The 18,026-nt window shown below is 41.1% G+C and overlaps 1 protein-coding gene across 1 annotated transcript in view; it reads right to left on the bottom strand.

Moving 5' to 3' along the window:
- MDN1 (midasin AAA ATPase 1) overlaps window positions 1-18,026 on the bottom strand; it is a 161,271-nt gene that overhangs the window by 46,202 nt on the left and 97,043 nt on the right. The window contains exons 53-65 of the mRNA XM_015557675.1: window positions 17,539-17,672; window positions 14,104-14,261; window positions 13,771-13,891; window positions 13,205-13,415; window positions 12,623-12,854; window positions 12,159-12,285; window positions 10,103-10,273; window positions 6,062-6,276; window positions 5,326-5,713; window positions 4,453-4,562; window positions 3,115-3,820; window positions 1,249-1,410; window positions 530-800 (exon numbers count right to left, since the gene is read on the bottom strand). Coding sequence (XP_015413161.1) covers window positions 530-800; window positions 1,249-1,410; window positions 3,115-3,820; window positions 4,453-4,562; window positions 5,326-5,713; window positions 6,062-6,276; window positions 10,103-10,273; window positions 12,159-12,285; window positions 12,623-12,854; window positions 13,205-13,415; window positions 13,771-13,891; window positions 14,104-14,261; window positions 17,539-17,672 — 3,006 coding nt within the window. The remainder of the gene's footprint in view (window positions 1-529; window positions 801-1,248; window positions 1,411-3,114; window positions 3,821-4,452; window positions 4,563-5,325; window positions 5,714-6,061; window positions 6,277-10,102; window positions 10,274-12,158; window positions 12,286-12,622; window positions 12,855-13,204; window positions 13,416-13,770; window positions 13,892-14,103; window positions 14,262-17,538; window positions 17,673-18,026) is intronic.

The raw sequence follows: 18,026 nt of genomic DNA, 5'->3' as shown, positions 1-18,026 counted from the left end.
GTGTTTCCAAATCTCAGCTGTGGTAAATTGTGATGCTATGAACCTACGGGTGCATATATCCTTTCTGATTTGTGTTTCTAGTTTCTTGGAATATATTCCTAGAACTGGGGTCACTGGGTCAAATTATGCTAAGTGAAATAAGCCAGTCAGAGGAAGATAAATATCACATGATCTCACTAATTTGTGGAACATAATAAATATTAAAAAAAAAAAAAAGGAAAGAAATCCAGAGACAGAGAAGCATCAATCAGATCATTGAACCTAAGAGGGAGGGCAGGGGAGGGTGAGAAGGGGGAGAGATCGACCAAAGGACTTATATGCATGCATGTAAGCATAACAATGGGCACAGATGGGGGGGTGCGCGCGTGCAGGAGGTAATGAGGGGATAAGGACACATACGTAATACCTTAAACAAAAAAAATTTTAAATCCAGGAAAAACAGGGAGGTAATGGTTTCATTGTTCCAGAAGTAGCAATGATATCTATTCATTTTGATTTCCTAAGAGTATAACGAAGTAAATAGCCGTACCCATTAGGGGGTAGAAGTGTGTCACCAGAGATGCCCCAGTCTGATAGCAGGACAGAAACAGGCTGAGGTAGTGCTTTGCCTCATGCTGTGGCAGAGTCTGTTGGTACCAGAGGGACCGAGCAAAGCTGAGGCACAGCTGCTGGTGAATCAGCATCACAGCCTGCATGGAGCTTGAGGAGAGGAGGGTGGGGTCTGTGGCTGCTGCTGCTTCTTGCCCATCTGAAGTTCCCTTCTCCTCTAGTGTTGGTTCTACCAAAATATCTGCGAAGTCCTGTAAATAACATTAGAACAATCAAACTTTAAAGAAATATTAAATCCAGTTCTTATCAGACTAAAAGGAAGGGAAAAGATAGAGTGTGAACAATCAAGAAAATGAGGTAGTGACTTATATGCAACTAGAGGCCTGGTACATGAAATTCGTGCACAGGTAGAGTCCCTAGGCCTGGCCAATGATCAGGGCAGATTGGGGCCTTTCGACTGCCGGCTGGGTCCTCCCTTCCCCGGCTGCTGGCCAGGGCCTCCCTTCGTTCCGTTCTGCCCCGATGGTCAGCGCACATCAGAGCAAACAATCAAACTCTTGGTCTTCCAGTCTCATTCCCAAAGGTACACTTTGCATATTTTATATATATATGATCTAGTAAAAAGACTGCAAAACCATTGGAGGGAAGTGTGTGTGTGTGTGTGTTATCAAGGGAATTCATTCCAGAACAAATCCTGACCTGCTGATGCAGTGGAAACTGTCTTCTGAACTCCCGCTCCTCCTCTTCCTCCTCGCTCAGGGCTGTCCGGGAGCTCCTGCTCCTATATCTGTACAGGCTGTTCTCCTGCTCGGCCTTCTCTTGGGCAAGGCGTTCCTGCTCATCCCATTCATTGATGACTTCCTGAAAAGTCACACATTCAGAAGGAAGCTTATTTGCCTTTGCTGAGTCACTTACAATGAAAAAGCACAAGATTTACTATCTTTTAATTTCTCGTGAAAACAGAATATCATGGTTAAAAAACAAATAAATGCCAACATCCAAGAAACTAATTTTCAGGGAACAGAGAGCAAATGGCCTTTGTTTTCAAACTGTGTCTACAGCGACCCCTTTCCTAAATCCCCCCCTTGCCACAGCATTAGCATTTTACAGGTGTAAAAAACTTCCTGTCAGGGGTTAATGGTGCTCTGCACTAAGGACAGGTTGGGTGGTGGGGGGGGGTGACCACAAGAGGGGAGGGGCAGTGTGGGGGTGTGATTCACTACCAATCAGGCAAAACTGGAATATGCCTTATCAGGCATTTCTTAAATCCCCCATTATCTCTAAGATTTTAAGTCCTTATATTGGCAAAAGTATAAAATAAGGAAACCACAGAGTATTGATGAAGATAAGTATCCACCATTCAGTAAGATAATTTGTATTAAAAGCCCAAGCCAGGGGTGGGCAAACTTTTTGACTCGAGGGCCACAATGGGTTCTTAAACTGGATCAGAGGGCCAGAACAAAAGCATGGATGGAGTGTTTGTGTGAACTAATATAAATCGAAAGTAAACATCATTACATAAAAGGGTATGGTCTTTTTTTTCAATAGTTTTATTCATTTCAAACGGGCCGGATCCGGCCCGCGGGCCGTAGTTTGCCCACAGCTGGCCCAAGCAGTTAATCTTTGTCCCAGCAATTCTGCTGCCTAGAATTTATATGCAAAGACCTGGTTTTAAGACTATTTATAGTGTTGTTGGGTTTTTCCCAAAAAACAGCAGGAAGAAGTACATAGAAATACAAATCTTCAATTATAGGAAATTATTTAAATGACTTATATCATACCCACACAATGGAAAACTAGGCAGCAGCTGAACATGATGCAAGTAAAGAATGCTGGGGAAAATAATCACCAAATGCTATTAGGGTTTTTTAAAGCAAGTCACAAAACAGAATGGACTTTATTACTGGTTTGTAGTGACTAAAGGACCCATCTCAGGGACCATGGGAGGGATGGAATTGTTTTCAACCAGTACATTTTTATCAGTTAAATATTGGGTCACTATGTTAAGATTTTTATTTTTAAAAAGGTTCTATTGCTAAACAAAAAACTATAAACCACTGGGAGGAATGACTTAAAATAAGAATGTCACAGACATATATATACATAGACACAAATAAGCAAGCCTAGAATGGGAAACACCAACATGTTAACAGAGTTTGGTAAATAATAGTAATTTTTGCTAATATTTACTATTTTAACTGTTTTAAATGAGAACAAGTTGATTTTGTTGGTAAGGGGAAAAAAAGATGTTATTTTATTCATAGTAATAAAAAATTATATGACAAAAACTAACAAAGTCAAAAGAAAACCAACAAATTCTTTGCAGTGTGTAACACAGATAAAGGGCTAATATCACTATGATTTTTTTAATCTCTTAAAAACTGAGGAACAAAGGCCTCCAAACCCCACCGTTAAATAGGAAATAAAAGAAACAACAGTAGATCCCCCTCAGGAATCACAGTCTCTATGAACACTGACTGACACTGCCGTCCTGCAGGTGCCCCGCTTGTTCTCCCAGTTCCCTTGAGTGGGGGTTGGGGCAGACCCGCACTGGGACAGGCTTACCTGGCACACGTGTCTGAAGAGCTGCAAGGCCCTCTGGTCCAGCTCTCCCTTGCAGAGCACATGGGAACGCAGGTAAAGAAGGGCGTTCAGCAGCAGCTGTTCTCGGGTGGGGCAGGGTCTCTGGCTCTTGCCTTCCAGCTCCTTTCCTCCTGAGCGCTTGAGGGTCAACTTCCCAAGGCCTCGCAGAACCTCCTCTGACTTGACTGAGCACAAAGCATCTGCATGAGCATAGTAAGTGGGGAAGGTGGGGCCCACCGATGGGAAAGCCAACAGGGATGCGACCAGAGTGTCCAGCCTGTCTGCACAGACCACGCTGCTGTGGAGTGAGGAGTGGACCTCTGATGCCACTAGCCTCATGCCATGCTGCATCTGCAAGATGGATGCCTGCAGTGGGGTCACGGAGTCTGGATACAGGGCGTACTCCTCGGCCAGCCGCCTCCTGAACTGGTGGTGCGACTGCTGCCAGGAGGCTTCCTCCTTCAGAAGGTTCTGGGCCACCTGGGCAGACCGAAGCCCGTCCATCTGCAGGGCCTGCAGGAGCCGTGTGAGCAGATCCTGAACAGCTGGGGCCTTGGCAATGCTGGAGATGTAGTGGTGGATCTCCTGCACCAAGGACTCATATGCAGGCAGCTGGGGTCTAAAGGCCTGCTTCTTCGACAGGCTGCGTATTAGATTCTCCAGCTGATCAATTCTTTGGTAAAGCAACCTAAAGGCAAAATAATACAAAAAGAAGAGCAAGAAATCTAGACTGAGCTGTCAGGAAAATAAAATGAAGACATTTCTGCTAGTAAGGGATAATATGATGATATTAACAATTATAATAAAAATGGATAATATAGAGAGCAGTTACTACATGCCACACATGATGTTAATTGAGCAATTTAGATGCATATCTCATCACAGCTCACTGAAGTGGGTACTAGTATCCTTTTACAGATATGGGTACTGAAGCTTAAAGGCATTAAGTGGCCTACTCAAAGTCCAAATTCAAAGGGCAGATGCAGTTCTGAGAGGCACTCAGAACCCAAATACCATGCAGTATTTCCTAAAGCAACAGACCCACACAGTGGACCTCATCACACCCAACTTCTTCCATGTGAAGAATAAGTTCTGTTTTCAACCCTCTTGGCCCCATGTGAATCCGGCCCCTCCTTTCCCAGAGGATATCTTTTCCTGACTATAACCATGGCTTTGGGATCTAATTGTTAATGTGGTTCAGAGATATATATCATCACCTCTGCTAACACTGTAATTACATTACAAAGGTCAACCTCGAAATGCTTTTTTTAAAAGGAGAGACTATAATCTCCAACACAAATAACCACTCTGCTGTGTTACCTGATATGAGGATGAGAGTAACTGATAATGACTTCATCTTCCAGGTCTCTTCCGGTCTGTAGCTCGGACGAGAGGTTTCGGGTCTTCCACTCGCACTGCAGCTGGTATAACTAATTGAAAGGGAGAAGCTGGTCTGCTATGCCCAGCTAAGACCTTGCCCGAGAGGACGATGCCCTGGGGGGAGGGTAGAGCACTGGACTGGAAGAACTGGGGCTCCTGAATGACCTGAGGGGTGACTCAGGTAGGTCCCTCAAGTGATTAGGTGAAAGAAACTACCTTATTTTCAACACTGAACTTTTGGGACTCTGCTATAGCAACTTAGCCTTCACCTCAATTAATACAATTTTCCTTCAAAATACAGAACTAGTATCTCACTATCTTCATGTAGGCAGTTCCTGGTTTGGTTCAAATAGAAAAGGTACCCGTAAGATCTGAATGTACTTGATTCTGGACTTTTCAATACCGAACAACAAAAGTTCAAAACCCATAGAATACTATAGTCTGTCTGAAGTACTTTCCAAATCAAATATCCAAAACTTAGTTCCAGGGCAGGGCGTCTGGATAGTAAGGCTACAGCACTTCCCTGGCAGTGCCTCAGGTGTTCTGCTGTCTTGCCCTCTGCCCACTGAAGCCTATAGCCAGACACAGCAGCATCCTAGGTAGGGCCCCTCTCCCAGGGCCTGAGCGCACGCAGAGGAACTCCCAGAGGGAAAAAGCAGTCTTTAGAACACAATCCTGGGAAGTCACAGGGCATCTTGAGCAAAATTGCCCCTTTGATGCTCTGTGCCCCCAAAAGGGAGTGAAAGGGGTTAACACACTAAGTAAACCCAGCCAGTCAGGATGGAGCCCATGCCCCAATTCTCGTCTCCATACCTCTTCCTTGGCATATCTGAGCTTGTATTCCCTCTTCACTGCAGGGTCGAAGCGTGCCTGGGGAAGCCATGTCTGAATCTGGAGCAGGCCGAGGCTCACCCAGAGGCTCCCACGCCGGGCTGGCTCAGGAAGGTCCCGCTTACCCTCCCCTTCCCCGAACAGGAGGCGTAGGGAGGTAAGCAAGAGGCACAACAGGTCTTTGGGCAGCAACTCCTGCCCAGCCATGTCCCCAAGAGTCTGGCCCACGTGCTGAAAAGCCTGGCTGTCCCCAAGCAGCAGCTGCTCGCAGTTGTGTATGTATTCCTGCCGTAGGGTCTCGGGGAGCAGCTCAGCCAGGCCTGCCAGGTGTCGGCACAGCACAAGCCCCTGGAGCTGGGAATCTGTGCGTCTGAGGGGATAAGGAAGCACTTAAGTGTTTGCATTGCATCAAACAGCATTCCTTTCTCATACTATGACATGAAAGACTGCACTCCAATACTAGGTGTTTTCATTTTCATATAATCTATGATTTTCTACGCATTACTCTCTTGATCATGACATGCTTAAAATTGACTGAGCAGCTGGCCAGTTCACAGTAGCCTGTGATAGGTCGAAAACCTGCTGATCCAGCCAGAAAACACCCTGGCCTTCACCTACCAGAACTGGCCACCAGAGAAGCAATTTCTGACTGAGGTTCCTGATGCATACTCTGGAGAAACGAAAGGAGCTTTACAGCCTGCCCAGGGGGAGGGAGTACCTGAACTCTGCTACTGAAGGGACAGCCATGTTGGTCCAAAGCACTGAGCTGATGTCCCGGAGCTGCTGGGCTCTTTCAACCCACTCTCCCAGAGTGACATGCGAGGAGGATAGGATGGGGAGGCCGCTCACATCCCAGGGACTTGCTCTGCAGCTGCTGGTCAAGACTTCGAAGCAGCACTTGGAGAACATGGCTCTACTGAGACTGCCAGGGCCCTAATGGATAGAGTTAAGTCACTTTAGAAATTAATTAAAAGGATTTCAATAAGTAGCACTGGCATCTTAGAGGTAAGTAAAAGAATAAGGAAAAGAGGTTCAGGTTGCTAGGACCAGGAGGACTAAATGGTGAAAGGTGTTAGCAGGCCTTAATCCAGTGGTTCTCAACCTTCCTAATGCCGCAACCCTTTAATACAGTTTCTCATGTTGTGGTGACCCCCAACCATAAAATTATTCTCGTTGCTACTTCATAACTGTCATTTTGCTACTGTTATGAATGGTAATGTAAATATCTGATATGCAGGATGTATTTTCATTGTTACAAATTGAACATAATTAAACCATAGTGATTAATCACAAAAACAGTATGTAATTATATATGTGTTTTCCGATGGTCTTAGGCGACCCCTGTGAAAGGGTCGTTCGACCCCCAAAGGGGTCACGACCCACAGGTTGAGAACCGCTGCCTTAAAGGAATGTAGACTCTATTCTCCAGGAATGAGGAGCAATGAGTGCTTCAGTAATGCGAGGAAAACCCCTGAATCCTGGACATTAGGAAGGCCTTTTTTTTTAATGTATTTTATTGATTTTTTACAGAGAGGAAGGGAGAGGGATAGAGTGTTAGAAACATCGATGAGAGAGAAACATCAATCAGCTGCTTTCTGCACACTTCCTACTGGGATGTGCCCACAACCAAGATACATGCCCTTGACCGGAATCGAACCTGGGACCCTTCAATCCGCAGGCCGACGCTCTATCCACTGAGCCAAACCAGTTAGGGCAGGAAGGCCACTCTTGCAGTACAGCTCGGAACACACTGCAGAAAGGTGAGATTGAGAGGCAAAGAACTAGGAGACAAATGTAAGAGTCAGGGACAAAGTTTGCCAAGCTGTGCTCCTTGGACTGTTCATCTGGGACACAGTAGCTGTCCTCAGCAAAAGCTGAGCAAACACATGTAACAGGAAACGCTATTCAACTCTCAGGGACCCATAATGTTTATCACCTAAGAGCTTTGAGAGATATTTTTCACTAAAAACAAAACATAACAGTTTTGATAGAGCAACAGAATAGAAAAGACTCCAAAAGTAAATTCTTGAACATTTATGGGAAAATAAAATATATAATCAAGGTGGCATTTCAAATGAGAGTGAAAGGGTTAATTAGTCAAAAATGGTGCTGTTATACAGCATTCGGATACGTTTGCAAAAAATAAAAAATTTGTAAGTCTACCTCAAAAAACAAGATATCCAGATAAACTTGATTTAAATACAAAATAAAAATACAGAAAGAATTATGGGAATAGTTTTTTTAATTCTAGGTATAGTGAAGGAAGAGTTTTTTTAAAAAAGCACAAGACCTGCCATATACAGATGATGTATCACAGAACTGCACACTTGAAACCTAAACAATTTTATTAATCAATGTTACCCCAATAGATTTAAAAATAATGACAAAATAAAAAATGAATAAACAAGTAGCACGGCACCAAAGCCAGAAAGCAGAAAGGGGTAAGCATATTTAAAAAGAAGACACTAAGCCCAGCCAGCATGGCTCAGGCGTTGAGCAGCAATCTATGAACCAGGTCACATTTGATCCCCATCAGGGCATATGCCTGGGTTGTGGGCTCCATCCCCAGTGCGGAGTGTGCATGAGGCAGCTGATCTATGATTCTCTCTCATCAATGACATTTCTCTCTCTTTCCGTCTCCCTTTCTCTCCGAAATCAATAGAAATATTTTTTTTTAAAAGAGGTAGCCAATAATAAAATGACGAACCCAATTTTTTAAACAAAATGGGCAATGAACATGAATGATACGTAATCATATTCAATCTCAAAAAGTAATCAAAGGTGTATGGATTAAAATGAGATTGTAAAAATTGTCTAATTTCATGCTGATAACACCAGTGTGGCGATGTGATGGAGAAACAGGTCCTCATGAATAAAGGAAACTGTGCTCTAGTCCCAAGGCCTCCTGTGGTTGTCCAGAGCTTCATGATCTCCCTCTTTACTGGCTCCTAGCATATTTAAAAAGGAAAACCAAGATGGCGGCATAGGTAAACACTATAGATTGCTGCCTCACACAACCACTTCAAAAATACAACTAAAAGATGGAACGGACATCAGAATTAGAGGGGTGCCAGAAGATGAGAGAAAGCAAGATATTGAAAGCCTATTTGAAGAAATAATGACAGAAAACTTCCCCTGCCTGGTGAAAGAAATAGTCTTACAAGTCCAGGAAGTGCACAGAACCCCAAACAAAAGGAATCCAAAGAGGACCACACCAAGACACATCATAAAAGGGTAAAGATAAAAATTCTGAACAAAGTGACAACAAATACATATCTAACAATATGTGAATCTAAACATCAAGTGAATAAAAAAATCTGATGAACAAAATAATCTGGTGAATAGAATAGAATCAGGGACATAGAAAGGGAATGGACTGACTATTCTGGGGGGGGAAAGGGGTGTGGGGGATGCGAGAAGAGACTGGACAAAAATCGTGCACCTATGGATGAGGACAGTGGGTGGGGAGTGAGGGCAGAGGGTGGGGTGGGAACTGGGAGGAGAGGAGTTATGGGAGGGAAAAAAGAGGAACAAATGCAATAATCTGAACAATAAAGATTTAATAAATTAAAAAATAAATATTTTTTTTTAAAAGTAAAACAAAAACCACCTGACTGACATGCTGGTAATAGCTATAAATTTCTTTAACCGTGCATCCTTTAATCAAGGATTTAAATTCCAGTTCTTATATCCACAGAAATATTCAAAGTGAAAAAAACTTATGCAAGGGGAATTGATAAAGTATGCTTATTACAGGAAAGGGAGGAAATACAGACAATAAACCTCAAAACCTATGATTAAATAAATTCCAGCACATCTGAAGGATGGAATACCTTAAAAAGAATAAGCTAGAACAACATAAACTGATGAACAAAAACAGATATAGAGGCAAAGAAGCAACAAACCTCAGAGGGAAGGTGGGGGGAAGGGGGGACGCGGTAAGAGATCAACCAAAGGACTTGCATTCATGCGTGTAAGCATAACTAATGGACACACACAGCAGGGGTCAAGGGCACGTGCTGGAGGATGGGAGCAGGCGGGAGAGATCAATGGCAGAAAAAAGGAGACATATGTAATACTTTCAACAATAAAGAATTTAAATTTAAAAAAAAGAGTACGCTGGAATGACAGGTACATGTTTCCATAATGTATTATGTAAACAAAAAAAGATCTATTTTTGTTCATGTATATATTTAATATAAAATACAGGTAAACAAGATACAGAGCAAAGCCCTGTATGGTGTGGCTCAGTTGGTTGAGCATCATCCCATGCACGAAAAGGCCCAAGTTCAATTCCCAGTCGGGGCACATGCCCTGCGTTGCAGGTTCAATCCCTGATAGTGGGTGTGCAGAAGGCAGCCAATTGATGTTTCTCCCTCTCTCTCTCTAAAATCAATAAAAACATATTTAACAAATGAAAAGATACAAAGAGTGATTATTTCTACTGAATTTTACTATACATGCACATACACACACATGAACACATGTATGCTGTGTTTAAATGTTTTGTAATTAGTCAAGAGTATTTTAATTAAAAAAGAGATAAAATACTTTTTAAGGAACCTTTTATTCTTTAATGCAGAACTTCCCAAATCATTTAAAACAGAATATCTCCTTTGAGGGTACACTTATTAAAATCCTGTAGAAAATAAAGTCCTATAATTACTTAGTCACTGCTTTATGCTAACAGGTATTGCTAGATCTATTGTAAAATCTTTTCCACTGTCACCAAACATTTTTATGTTTTATGCCAACAAACCTTCAGTGTGGAGTCCAAAAGAGACTTGGGCCTCTCCCTCTGCTGCACATCGGTCAGAGGGCTCCATGTGAGCCAGTACTCTGGATTTGTGGTCACAGTACTGCTCCAGAAAGACATAAATGTGGAATTAAATAAGTCAGACCACAGAGAGGCAACTTCTTCTATAGACACCTAGAGATAAAGAATAATTAGATAAAGAATAATTAATCTTTATGAGAAATATTTCATAAATCAAGTTATATGGCCTCTATAAGATCCATTTAAAATTAATATGGGTTTAAAGATATTAATCCTGATGTTCCTAATTTTCTGCCATCCTGGTGATTTTGGTAAAGTAACTTATCCTGAAAAATATATATATATATATTTTTAATTGTCACTTGTGGATATGTTTTTTCATTGACTGAAGAGGAAAAAAAAGGTAGACAGAGAAAAACATTGATGTGAGGGAGAAACATCAATCAGTTTCCTCACACATTGAACCTGCAACCCAGGTACATCTCCTTGACCCTTGACACTTTGGTGCATGGGTCAACGCTCTAACCACTGACCCATACCGGCCAGAGCTACCCTTATTATCTACACTAATAAAAGAGAAAAACGGTAACTGGCGTACGACGCTACCTTTTCATTGGCTAATCAGGGCTATATGCAAATTAACTGCCAACTAAGATTGGCAGTTAACTGCCAACAAGATGGCAGTTAATTTGCATATGTAGGCAAAATGCAGGGAGGCGAAAGGGAAAGCAGGAAGAAGCCCCCTGCCACTGACAGTGATTGGAAACCCAGGGGGGAGCTAAGAGCTGGGGGGCAGGGCAAAGGCTCCCACACGCTGTAGTCCTGCCCACGCTCACACCTGCTGCCAGCACCAGCCTCACTTGCACTTGCACACACACCTGCACCCGCACCCACAGCTGGCGTCGGAGCCGCTGTTCTCACCCACTGCCAGCGCCAGCTGCACTCGCACCCACAGCTGGTGCTGGAGCCACCACTGAACCCCGCTGCTGGCCCTGATCGCCCCTAAGGCTTCTCCACCTCCCCCTGCTCCTGAGGGGCGATCAGGGCAGCAGCCGCCGCTCACACCCACTGAGGGCCCCAGTCCCACTTGCACCTGCTGCTAGCGCTGGCCCCAATCACTCCATGCTGTCAGTGGGTGCAAGTGGGGCCGGCGTTGTCAGCATGTGGGGGCAGTGGCAGAAGCGGGATTGCCAACAGACAGGGGGCTGGGGACCACAGCAGGAGGGGCCCAGCGGGGGCACAGAGGATGAGCTGAGACCCACCCCGATGCCTACTGCAGCCTCGCAGACCACGTTTCAAGGTGCATGAATTCGTGCACTGAGCCCCTAGTAATTTTATAAGACTAAGAAGAGCCCTGGTCAGTGTTGCTCAGTGGTTAGATGGTTATCTATGTACCAAAGTGTTGCGGGTTCAATTTCCAGTCAGGGCACATACCCAGGTTGCAGGTTTAATCCCTGGTGGGGGCATGTGCATGAGGCAACCAACTAATGTTTCTCTCTCACATCAATATTTCTCTCTCTCACCAATGAAAAACATATCCTCAGGTGAGTATTAAAAACAAACAAAAACTAAGAAGAGATCTGTTTACATAAGTAAAATAAATCAAACAATTATAATTGATTCCCAACAGCAAAACAGATAAATAAAACATTATTTAAAAAATTAAGATTATACTAACAAAGTTGTATTAACTACAGTTACCATTTTTCACATTCAACAGTTATTCTTGGGGGAAGAGTAAAACCCACTCTCACAATGTATTTTTGAGAAAATAAAATAAAAATAAGCAAATATTTTATCCTCTTTTAACTGGAAAATGAATAGAATGATCCTGTGATTGGAGCTGAGAAATACCCAGGTAACTATTGCAAAAGAACATTAAAAATTCTCCCCCTTGAAGTTAACTCAAGTAAGAATGGAGTTTGCAACATGTAATTTTGAGATTAAATAAAACGTGCTGCAACTAGTCTGCCATAGAAAAATCTACTCAGCTCATAGTGTAAAGGAGGTTTATTTCTTTTTAATTTTGGTTTTTTACCTTCCAATGATGCAGTAAGGACCAAAGGCCTCGAAGTTCTTGCGGAGCAACTGGTGTGTGCTTAAGACAAAATGTGATATGATTACTTATTTCCTCATCTATATGGGGCTGCTGATTTTTACTGGACCTGTTCCAAAAATAAAGAGGGAGAGAGGGTAGGCTGTGAACTATCAATGAATGGCTAGAAAACTGCTATGTACAGAAATATGAAAAACATTGAACTTAGAATACATTTACTTAAAAAATGAGCAAACAATACTACTGGAAAAATCGCCAGCATCTTTTAAAGGTGGAGTGAAGACAAGCAAGAATCTTCAAGAAGTTGTGGCTTTCTAAAGTGGCAACTGACCTCCCTCTGCTTCGGCAACTACTCCCCCTCAAGACAAGTCTGTGCTTTGTGTCACATGTAGGACACACAGATTAATCTAACAAGAAAAGAAGTTCCCCCGAGAAAAATGGCTTACCTTCTCAGACAAGCCTGTGTCATAAAATCAGCTGTCACTTTGTACTGCCAAAGCACAGCCAGATACTCCATTGCAGGCCATAACTGCACACTCCTGGTGAGTTGGATTAAGGAGGTAAAATCTGGCTGAGATGGGGTGGAAGCATCACTGGGCTTTCGCTCCAGAAAACCAAGTGAAATTCCTTTGGCTTTTACTTCTAAACACTGAGCATTCACAAGATTCTTCAATTCATCTGGACAAAAGGACACATGTGGCATCACTGTACAGCAGTCAATCGTATAGGATCAGATTCCCAACAGCCAGTAATATGACTGTGAGCTTAACCAAAGTGCAGCTTAACCTGAGCTTGAGTGTTGTATCTGTGAAATGTCATTAATCCCCGCAAAAGTCTAATGCCAGAATTAAACAATGTATGTGAAGTTTAGCTCTACACCTGACACTTATTTAATGGTAGTTATAGTATACCAAGGGGGAAAAGCAAAAGAAGAAAACCTAAGGGAAAAACCTAGAACTTATTGACTGCAGGGTGGCAGACACACTCTGAGAGTATCTGTCAGCAGGCCAGATTGCAGAGTATGTTACCTGGGTTGGTATCTTGCAGAATATTAGCTCTGAGGACCAACCCCCAAGCCTGTAGGAGACTTTTCTTCAATGTCCATTCAGAAGCAACCACTTGGAGCCGACTGATGTCTTCTAGCCATACACTCTCCCCCACAGCAGCCATCCGCTCCCTGATGGCAAGGGCTTTGTTAAGAGTTTTCAGTTGTGAAAAACACTCCACCACCAGCTTGTCCTGAAACAATAAAACCCAGGAGAGCCTACTGTAGAGAAGAAATGTGGTTCTTTTAAGCAACCTATTCAAGTCTGAGAAAAGATTCAAACAATTTCCACAGTGCTTCTAGAAAATATACGGTTTGTTTGTTCTGATGTTCTCAGAAGATTTTACAGTAATAAAGTTACTACCTAGCCTTAGTAGTCCCAAGAGTAAGTAAAATGATAACTTTTAACAAATCAGTTAATAGTATTCGTTGGCCACTTAACAGGTAAGCTTTGCAGGCAAGGATGAGTCCAACTGAATGGCAGTTTCACATTCCAGAAGAATTTGAGAAGAGGTCAAACCTTTGATTATTACATGATTCCAAGTTTACCTTAAAAGGAAACGGTCGTCCTAGGAACTTCTGCAACTTCTTTATACCAGTGAAGCCACCAGTTGGGCTCCCCAAGCAATTCTGAATATGCTCTGAGACAGTCTGGACCTCTTTGTAGTATCTTTAGAGAAGGAGAAAAAGGGCAGAGGGGAAGTAAGGAAAGGGGAACATGCTGGACCATAAGAGACATCACTTACATTTTATATCTGATTTACATTCACTAGTAGGCCAAGGGAATAAACCAAAGAAAGAAGTTTCAATTCCAAGCCATCTTCTTTTTAACATCATCAATACTATAGATATTGACATTATTACTCTAAACATGAATCTTACTTGTCTTCATGGTTCATCAGGAGTTGGGGAATCTGACGGACCAGATGTTTTAAAACCCAGTGCCAGTGAAGGGCAAGCAGGGCCAGCCCTGGGGCATCCACCTTTACTGTGTCAGCCACAGTCCAAAACCGGTCCCGCCACCGCAGAGAAGCCAAGATCTAAAAACAATGGAAACCAAAACTGCTCACAAACATCTCCCAGGAAAGACATAGACTTCAATTATTAACCAATACTCACCATGCACATGTGAAAGGTCTAATATTCCACTGGAATGTTTTTAGGGACAATAAGAAAGTCAGAGAAGGCAAAAAATCTTTGCTCCTAATATTTAAAAGTTCAGAGCTATTACATTAGAGAAAACAGAATTACTGGGTCCTATGGTTAGGTGTAGAAGTAATTTATAAGAAACCACCAACTTGTCTTAAAAAGCAGCTGCACTATTTTGTCTTCCAACCAACAGTATAGTTGGTTGGAAGTTGTCTTCCAACAACTTCCAACCAAGTTGTTCCATTTCCTTGCTAATATTACCTGCTGGTAGTGATTATAATTTTAGCCATTTTGGTGTGTGACACCTCACTATGGTTTCAATTTCCATTTCCTTGATAACTAATGATCTTGCAATTTTTCAAGTTCTTGCTAGGCATTCTTACATCTTCTGAGAAACATCTATTCAAAAAAATCACATTTTTTAAATTCGGCTGTCTTATTAGTTTGTTTATATAATTTATGTATGATTTTTAAACACTTGTTCCCAGTGTTTCCATTTTCTTAAAGTTATCTATTAAGAACAGAAGTGTCTGATTTTTATGAAACTTTTACAAACAATCTTCCAAAATCTTTTCCTATCCTCAGGTTACGAAGATTTTCTCCTGTTTTCTTTTAGACAGTTCATAGTTTTGGCTTTAATATTAGGCTATGGCCCATTTTGAAATAACTTTCGATATCATGTAAGGTAGGGATAAAGGCTCATTTTTACTTTATTATATGAACATCTACTTGTTCCATTTGTAGGATAGACTCTTTTTCTCCAGTAAACGACCTTTGCACATCTGGCAAAAACAGTAACAAAATCAACTGACCCTGCTACCCAGTCACTCAGTGGTTAGACTTGCCGGCCTGTAGCCTGTGGACTGAAGGGTCACGGGTTTGATTCCAGTCAAGGACACATACCTCGGTTGCAGGCTTGATCCTCGGCCCTAGTCAGGGCGTGTGCGGGAGGCCAGTAATCAATATGTCTCTCTCACATCTATGTTTCTGTGTGTTTCTCTCTCTCTGTGTGTGTGTGTGTGTGTGTGTGTGTCCCTTCCTTCTACTCTCTCTAAAAATCAATGGGAAAAATATCATCAGGTGAGGATTAACGCCCCCCCCCCAAAAAATAAAAATCAACTGACCACATATGTCAGGGTCCATTTCTAACAATACCCACTGTTTTCATTTATGTAGCTCTGAATGCAAATTAGGTAAATGTGAGTCCCCAACACTGCTCTTGCAAAAATGTATTTTTACAGCAAGTAGTCTCAAGATTAGTGATTTCTTTCACGGTTTCCATGTAGTTAAAGCTATGTTAACAATAATATCACATTACTTGCCTCTTTCCCATGTTGACATTTATACTAATGGTACACCTCCTCCCCCACAAAAAAGATAATAGACAAACTGTGACTGGGTATCTGGCAAATACTGTATTGAAAATGAATAAAGTGATTCTGTCAGGTCATGAAAAACAATTCAGAGTATATGCTGCCAGTGATAAAATTCAAGCTTTTCAGCAAAACCTAAAAGTTAGAAAAAGCTTCCCAACATTAAAAGATTTTTCTGCCCTAACCGGTTTGGCTCAGTGGATAGAGCATCAGCCTGCAGACTGAAGGGTCCCAGGTTTGATTCTGGTCAAGGGCATGTACCTTGGTTGCGGGCACATCCCCAGTAGGGGGACGTGCAGGAGGCAGCTGATCGATGTTTCTCTCTCATTGATGTTTCTCTCTCATTGATGTTTCTAACTCTCTACCCCTCTCCCTTCCTCTCTGTAAAAAAATCAATAAAATATATTTTTTAAAAAGATTTTTCTGATGAGGTTTGCAGTAATTTTTTTTATGACTGTGACTTTATTTATATTGAAGAATGAAATATGTTAGCATTTGGAAGATCTGATAACTCAGAGAACAATATTTTCCAAATTACCAATACATTAGCTATAAATGCACACAAGGGTAAAAGTCTATCCCAAGTGCAAGCTAGGCCAATGGATTTTAATACACTAGCTTAACAAGATTAGTGACATTTTTTTGGATTCCATATTACAAGTAACCTTTATAAAACCACCACTTGTCAAGTTGTGGTATAGTATCAAAGAAAAATATTCACAATTATATGAAATGTCTATTAAGATATTCCTCCCTTTTCCAACCTCAAAACTATGAATAGAGGCGTTTTTCAACCCAAACAAATATATTGCAAGAGAATGAATGCAGAAGCAGATGTGAGAATCCAGCTTTCTTTAGTAAAGCCAGAAATTAAAAAGACATACAGAAATGTAAAACAGTAGCACTCTTTCTCATTAATTTTTGTTTTGGAAAAGAGTTGATTTTTCACTTAAAATGTTATTCATATTAACATGAAATGGATTCGTTATTGTGTTTTTAAACAGATAAATAACTATTTTTTATATTTGTCAGGTTTATATCTTAATTTAATAAATATTGATGTAACCATATAAACAAAAGTTCTTTTGGATCTTTAGTAACTTTTAAAACCATAAAGGAGTCTTGAGACCAAAGGGTTTAAGACCTGCTACTCTAGTTTAATAGAATTACTAGAATAATCCATATTCAAAACTCAATTAAATCCACATGTGACAAGTGATGTCTAGAAGGCTTAAGTAAATTAAAATGAAACTAAAAATTCCAAAGTCCAGCAACACATACATTGATAAATAAGTTACAATACATACATTTAATGGAATTACTAGGCAATCTTAATGAACTCTTGATACACCAAACAATATGGATGCATCTCAAAATAACTATTTAGAATGAAAATCATCAGACAAAAAAGAATATGTATTGCATAATTTCATTTATAGAATATGCTATAGTACCACAAAGAAGAGCCATAGATACCTGGTTGGGGTGAGGGCAAGGGACAGGAATACAAAAAAGCACAAGGAAGGTTTGAGGGTAATGGATATATGTTCACTATCTTGATTGTGGTAAGGGACTCATAGGTATATACATGTACCGTATAATGGAACACTTTAAATACATGCCATTTGTTATATATCAATTATACCCTAATAAACCTTTAAACTGTGTATATACTTTAAAGTGTTAAGAACAATTAAATTTCTCAATATTTGACATAATAAAATTAGTCTCGTTCCTAAGAATCTTTGTGCCAAAAAGATGTTGTTAGAATAAAAATAGATACATTTTTCCTTACCTCATTGACACTGGCATCAGACACTATTCCTTGGGAGGACTGTACCCAGAGCAGGATTAGTGCATCACAAAGTTCAAAAAAAGCAGCAAGATTGACCACAATTTCATGGGGCAGGCTCTGATAGCTCTCTGGATCTTAGAGTTGACATAAATAAAATAAAAACATCCCATCACATTTAAATTAATCTCTGGACATTTTCAAAATCAGCTGTAATATGAAATGTAATATTATCCCCAATACAAAGGTCAATTTTAAAAGGTCAAATTGAAAACAAACTCTTCTTTGCCTACTATTAAACTTTGCAGATCATGCATGTATACCTATAGATCAGTGATGGCGAACCTATGACACGCGTGTCAGAGGTGACACGCAAACTCATTTTTTTTGGTTGGTTTTTCTTTGTTAAATGGCATTTAAATATATAAAATAAATATCAAAAATATCAATCTTTGTTTTACTATGGTTGCAAATATCAAAAATTTCTATAT

The sequence above is a fragment of the Myotis davidii genome, unplaced genomic scaffold (genome assembly GCF_000327345.1).
Source record: "Myotis davidii unplaced genomic scaffold, ASM32734v1 scaffold269, whole genome shotgun sequence".
NCBI lineage: Eukaryota > Metazoa > Chordata > Mammalia > Chiroptera > Vespertilionidae > Myotis > Myotis davidii.
Note: the sequence above shows the minus strand (reverse complement) of the source record. Positions and strands in the feature narration are given on the sequence as shown.